Consider the following 6,851-nt stretch of genomic DNA (forward strand, 5'->3'; position numbering starts at 1 on the left):
ACCCCAGCCCCTGAGCCCCGGCCGTAGCACCCCGATTATTCCCCGCCCCGACCCCAACCCACCATCCAAACGCCCACCTTCCCATCGCAAGCCCTCCACGCCGCAGCTGCCCCCTCCCCGCGATTCCCAGAGGCTCTCCGGGTCTCCGCAGCCCCGGACCCCAGCTCTAAAGTTACTTTGTGAGGAGGTAAACCCGCGGGTTATTTCCCTCAATCACCCAAACAAGTTTCCATCCTCACCACCAGCACCGCCGCCGCCCCCCAAGCACACTCGCTCCCTCCCGCCGACAGCCCCCCACGGCCGCCCGCCCCGCGCCAGCCCATCCTGGGGAATCACCGCTCCCCGCACCACACGCCCCCACCTCGCGCACCCCTCCCCCTGCCGGCCCACCCCCGGATCTCCCGGGCGGAGAGTGTCTGTGTGTCTGTGTCTCCGCGAGTGCGTGCGTGTGTGTGCGCGCGTGTGAAGGCGGAGGTAGGTGAGAAGCGGAGACACTTACTTCTCCCGGGCCTGGCTGTCGGACGGGACGGCGCTGCTGTTACTCTTGCCTTTGCCGTACATGCTTGTGCCGAGAGCAGCTCCCACTGTCACGCACCTGTCAACCCATCACAGCCTCCCCGGGAACAGCCCCGTCCCCATGGCGACCCACGCAGCCACCCCCTCTATTGGCCGCCCCACGCCAAAGCTCCACCCCCTTCGCCCGGGCAACGCGCGAGACTGACAGCCCTCCCCTTCCCTCCACCTCCCTCAGGCCCTCCGAAGCGCGCGGTGGCTGCTACAGCCTAAGCGGCAGTCTCCTCCCTCCTTCCCTCCCTTCGTCGGTTCCTCCCTCCCTCCTTCCCTCTCTGCTCTCCTCCCTCCTCCCGCTCTCCTTCCCCCCTCCCCCTCCGAACCTCGGCGCAAGGGGGGAATTAGAAACTGCTCTAGAAGGATTTTAAACAACTGGCTGTTCCCTCCGCCGCCGCCCCTCCCCCCGCGCCGCCCGCGCTCGACTCCTCACTGGAGAGAAGGCGCCGGGAGGAGGGGAAAGTGCGGCCTGGAGTCTCTGGCAGGAGCCGGCGGAGCTGGAGCCGCAGCGGCCCCAGACTTCGGGGCGCCCGCCGAGTGCACCGGCAGACCCAGGGCCCCGTCGCCTCAGAGGCCCCCACCAGCCCCTACTCCTGCTCCTCTCCTGCTGGTGCCCCCGCGCCGGTACCCGCTACTGATCTCAGCCGCCCTCAGCCCTACTCCCCGGGGTGTCGCCCCCGCCCAGCTCCCTAAGGGCAGGCTGGGGAGGGACAGCGTGTTGCTCCCTCGACCTTCGAGCTGAGCCACCGGGAACGACTCGATTCCCCTCCTGGGAAAGGACTAAGCCTCCAGTCCCTGGCGCCGCTGGGGTGGCGTCGCCCAGCTCGTGGGGCTGCGCCCTGCGCCCGGATCGAGCGCCCTGCCTCGGGCCTGCCTAGTCTCCGTGGAATGAGTCTGCTTCCCTAAAATGGCTGGGTGACTCCGGGGGGGGGACACAGTTACCCCCCTACTTCGACCCCTCATCGCGGGGAGCCCGACGTTATACCAAGCACCAGCTTCCCTGCCAGCCAGCTGTAGAAGAGGGCCCCAGGCATCCTCTCCCGGCTAGGTTTTCCGAGCTGCAGGATGGTGCCAACTCTTCATGACCCCTTGCGTGGAAAAGGCCTTAAAAGACATTACCGTCCCTAGCCTTCATCGAATGGGACCCAGCAGCGTTCCAAGGTGCCAAAAGCTGTGCCTCAACTGAAATGCTGTCGGGGATATTTCTGGGTCTAAGTCTCTAATCCCATTTTCATAAATGCGCAAAAGTTTCTGAAATACACACAACCTGGTTCCAAATAGAACTCCATTCTCTATCTTGCAGAGATCCTTGGCTATAAAATCAGACAGGGTGCAAATGGGGTTAGAAAGAAGAGATGGGCATCAAATGGGGAATGACAGGAGAGGGGTGCAGGTGGGGCTGGACTGGTGGAAACATCAGGGAAGGATAAATAGAGTGCATCAAATATGAGAGGGGAGAGGAAATAGAATTCAAATGGGAAAAGTACCTTTCTATCCCTCACATAGAGTTTTAAGCTTTTAGTAGTAGAAGGATCATAAAAATGCATATGGAGATACAGAGAAAATGGAATGGAAAGAAATAAGCTTCTGTGGGCACTGACAGCAAAGCGATAGGAATAAAACATCTACAGAAGGTTAAGGAAGGGCAGTTAGTAAAAATGAAAGGTAGCGAATCAGAAAAGGGGTTGGCAACTAAACATAAATCAAAGAATGGGAAAATGAAGAGGAAGGACCTGCTCTCTTGGTATTAGGGAAAATAAAAAATTGCAAAAGGTAAGGTGTGAAAAAGAGGAAAGTAAAAGAAACAGGATGGAATGAAGAAACCACAAAAGATGATAGTAAAAGAAGATGACAAAAATAATAGAAGTGTGACCTTATGATTTTAAAAAGACAAGAAATATAACAGCACTTTTAGTAAAAGGACAAAAATTCGAGAAAAGTGAATAGAAGAAACAAGAATAAGGAAAGTGGGAGTTGGTGGAAATCACAAGAAGTAATTTACCATGTCTAACTCTTAAATCCTCTTCTGTTTCTAAAGATCTAACAATGATTTGGTGGGTGAGATATTTGGATTCATGGTCTCTGAAGAAATACTACCTCTCTCTTTTAATGAAACTTTACTAAAAGATGCTCAACCCTGTATGTGGTTGCCATTGTTTACAGACTCTACCATCAAGGTTTGTTGTTCAAATGTCTGTTTTCACTGGCTCTCATCCAGAAAAGTATGCCCATCTTACGGTTCCCATCATGTGTAGAACACTCTCTATAGGTGCTAGAAGAAAGAGTGTGCTAGTAACTGCAGATCTACCCTCCTGCATGCTCCTGGAATCGTGGAAGACTTCAATTGAAAACCAAAAGTGAGCTTTGTATTGTTATCAACAAATTGTTATTGTTATTGCACTGGGATCAGGATTCAATATGTTTCTCAGTCATTACATGCTAGGATTGACTTAGAAACATTTGTTTTGTTGTTGTTGTTGTTTTATTTAATATCTGGGATCCCACTTCAAACCAACAGAATCAGAACCTTGAGGATGGGCCCAGGTATCTGTATTTTTTCAAAGCTTCAAGTTATTCATCATAGCCAGGGCTGCTTATCATTGTCCTTCAGGATTCATTGAACGGCAGTCAATGAGCACAGTCTTGCACAGACTTTAACATAGCCTGTTTAAGTTGTGACTGTACACAGCAGATGACGTTACTAGGATACGACTTTTTTCCTTAGACTTTGCAGTCAACCACTGGCTCAACAACTTGTTAATAGGATCATAACTTATGACCATATGTGTTCTTTTAGCTGTTGGTTGGTTATGTGCTGAGGAGTCTGTTCCCACTCATAGCGACCTCGGAGGCAGAAAGCCTCATCTTTCTCCAGCGGAACACCTGGTAATTTCAAACTACTGACCTTGAGGTTAGCAGCCCTACTCAAAACCACTACGCTACCAGAGCTCTTTGTTCTTATAGTGCAAGACCACAAATAGTTATGGTTTAATCTGCGATTTCCCAAAGAGAGGAAAAATAGAAACTTTTCGCTATAAACTACTGTTAATTTATTCATTTGACTGGTTTTTACCCAAATTTGGTGCATTAAAGTTCCTTTAAGGAATCACTTATTTTCTGATAGTTCATAAATAAATAAATCATAGACATGCACAGCAGGGTATGGAATTCAGAGCAATTTGGTCTTAGTATCTGGAAAGAATAAAATGCTAAAAGGTCTTTAAGGTTCAAAATTTGCCAAGTTAATGTCAGAGTTACCATTACAAGAGTGTTGTCATCCAACAAATATACAAACTAAAAGATGGCTACACAATGTTAACCTTAAAACTTAAGTAGTCAAATCAATTACCATTAAAACATCGCCACAGCTACCTGAAACATCTCTGCTTTATTTTCCTCTTAATGTTTACACATGTAAATAACATGCTTCTTTGCCCTTGTTCAAATTATTTTTGAGTACAACGAGTGTTCTTTGCATCAGCAACTATATCTCATGGGGCCAATATTGTAATTAATGAGATTTGAAACACATATTCTGAGCCAAATTTGTGTTCCCAGACAAAGAACTAAAGATAGTTTTATTTGTTTTGATTTTGAAAAGGAGAGAAGGGATAGGAAACGTAAAGCTTCCTTGTATAAAAAAATCATAATATCTTTTGTGAGGGTTTTTGTGTGTGTATTTGTTTTTAATATCAAAAGTGAGGTTGGTTCATTTTAAGGGACTGGACATTGGGTATTGTTGTTGTTATTAAGTGCCATCAAGTCAATTCCGACCCAGAGTGACCCTGTATATTGTTTCCAAGGAGCAGCTGGTGAGCTTGAACCACCCATTGGACATTGGGTGGGAAATGTTATCACCTGGCCCACCAGAATGGAGCTTTGGGGATTGGTCTTGTTTTGTTTTACTTTCTTCTTTTAGATCTAGAACATGACAATGATTCATTACGGGTTTTGTTGTTGTTGTTGTTATTTTACTGTGTGTGTTTTGGTTTTGTTTTTTCTGTTTTGTTTGGACACATATGCACACTTTTCTCTTTCTGGAACCTCCATCTTAGTTTTAGAAGTCTTTATCATTTTAAAGTAGGCAGGTCATTATACTAGCCAGCTCAAACTCTGGATTGACTATATATTTCTCTGATCCTCTTTTTCTCTCTAAAACATTAAGGTTAATAACGTCTACATTATTACAGGGTTGGAGCCTCAGAAAATCTTTCCCTGTGTTATCCAGAACAAAGAGACTACCTCTTCATATTTAAATGGAAGTTAATCAAGAATTAAATTATTTACATCATGGAGAACACTTAGCACTTTAAGGTACAACAATAATAAATGTAGAATAGAAATATTTATTTAGAAGACTAAAAATAAACTATTTAGACATTAAAATGAATTTTTAAAGGAAATTTTTTAAGGACAAAACTGTTCAATTGTTGTTTCATAAAACTAATTAGTTCGTAGAAATAACATCTCTTTAATTGCATTCATACCAGTTTTCACTTCAAAATATTTTACTGGTAATATTCAGTAATACTCAGTGTACTTCATTAGTTAGATGTTCCCAACTAGCTTTTAAAAAGTGGTAAACTGAGCCCAAGGAAGATTTGTAAGCATGACCTGAAACCTACAGCAAATAGAATTAGTTCCAGAAGGAGAACTCTGTGTTCCTGACTGATAGTCCTGTTCCCAGACCACGAGGCCACACCTCTTTCTCTCAGAAGTGACTATTTACCACCTAGGAATGTGAGCAAGCTCCGAGATGTGTGTCACTCAAACTACCTTATGAAACTTCTGTCCCAGGCAGAACAGGCCAATATGCTCAGATTCACAAACTGCTGAAAGACTGTACCAAAGCAATGGACTAAATGGAATCATTGCAACTGTGCCAGTATGCATGCAACATAGTCACTCAGGCCAGAATAATGAATGAAATGGAGTCTCAGAGTAACACTATTTGAAACACCACTGTTGATTTAGCATCAGTTAATCTGAGGCAAGGTCTGGTTACTTAACCCCTTGCCCTGGATTTTTTAAATCCTAATTTACATATTCATAAACACTTACCAGTGGGTTAGAAGAGAGAATGTAGAAGCCCACCAGCTCCAAAATGTTCCATCTCTAGAGTGCCTAGTCTTTTCCAGCCAGCAACCATCAAGAATATGAAGTTTAGTAAAGCGTAGTGGTTATGAATCGGGCTGTGAACCTTAAGGTCAGCAGTTCGAAACTACCAGCCGCTCCGCGGGAGAAAGATGAGGCTTTCTACTCCCTTAAAGATTTACACCCTCGGAAACCCTGTACAGGGTCGCTATGGGTCGGAACCAACTCGACGGCACTTAACAACAACTTGGAATATAATGAAATAATCCTGATACAAAGCATTGTATATAAATTGAAAATGACGAAAACTGAAAAACCAGGGCAACCGTGTATGGCAATTTCACACACTTTAGCACATTTTGCAAAACAAATTCCAAGAGTTGCAGTGTTCACTAGCTGGAATTTTGTCTTTAAATATTGAGAGTTTCTTTTGGAAGTGCACCAAAGAGTATTCTTTATTCAAAAGGATTACTAGAGTTTAAAATGCACTCCTAAATCTTCACAATGGTTTTTCACCTAGTGAGATTATGCCAATCCGATTTCTTTGCACTCCTGGAGTTGCCAAAAGTCCAAATCTCAAAAGGGAGATTGCGCAACATTCCAAGCAGTGTCATTTCCTTCTGTTGAGAATGTAAATATTGAAAAGAAACAAAAACAAAAAACATGCTACTTTTGCATTTCATAATTTTCCAACAAAACTGGATTCTCTGAACCAAGTGTGGAAGGATCCCTGGGTAATACAAACTGTTCATCACTCAAATACTAGAACCTAGAAAGACAGTCCTGGCGATTTGCTTTTAAAATGACCAAGTTTTTAAACCCGTATAAGAGAGTTCCACTCTTCACATAGAGGGTTGGTATGAGTCAGAATCAGCTTGATGGCAACTAACAACAACAAAATCCACCAAGTGTGACAGAAAAGGAAAATGACTAATTGTACCGCTATCACATTTTATTTACCATGAAATTGTTTGAGATCGTTGTTGTTGTTGTCAGGTGCCATCGAGTCAGAACCGACTCAAAGCAACCCCATGCACAGCAGAACGAAACGATGTCCAATCCTGGGCCAACCTCACTACCACTGCCACACTTGACGCCATCAATGATGCCACCTTGCCGATCCATCTCATTGGGGGTCTTCCTCTTTTTCTCTGACCCTCCATCTTACCCAGCATGACATCCTTCTCCAG

General features: G+C 45.2%; 1 protein-coding gene across 5 annotated transcripts in view; it reads right to left on the bottom strand.

Moving 5' to 3' along the window:
* Nucleotides 1–620, bottom strand: part of SSBP2 (single-stranded DNA binding protein 2) — a 464,724-nt gene extending 464,104 nt beyond the window's left edge. The window contains exon 1 of one of the 5 annotated variants that reach the window (XM_006870594.1): nt 500–561. In XM_006870594.1, coding sequence (XP_006870656.1) covers nt 500–561 — 62 coding nt within the window. Of the gene's footprint in view, nt 1–499 lie in introns of all 5 variants that reach the window. The other 4 variants (XM_006870591.1, XM_006870592.1, XM_006870593.1 and 1 more) reach the window with 4 other exon arrangements.
* Nucleotides 621–6,851: the final 6,231 nt, after the last annotated feature.

Source organism: Chrysochloris asiatica, unplaced genomic scaffold (assembly GCF_000296735.1).
Source record: "Chrysochloris asiatica unplaced genomic scaffold, ChrAsi1.0 scaffold00145, whole genome shotgun sequence".
NCBI classification, from domain to species: Eukaryota; Metazoa; Chordata; class Mammalia; order Afrosoricida; family Chrysochloridae; genus Chrysochloris; species Chrysochloris asiatica.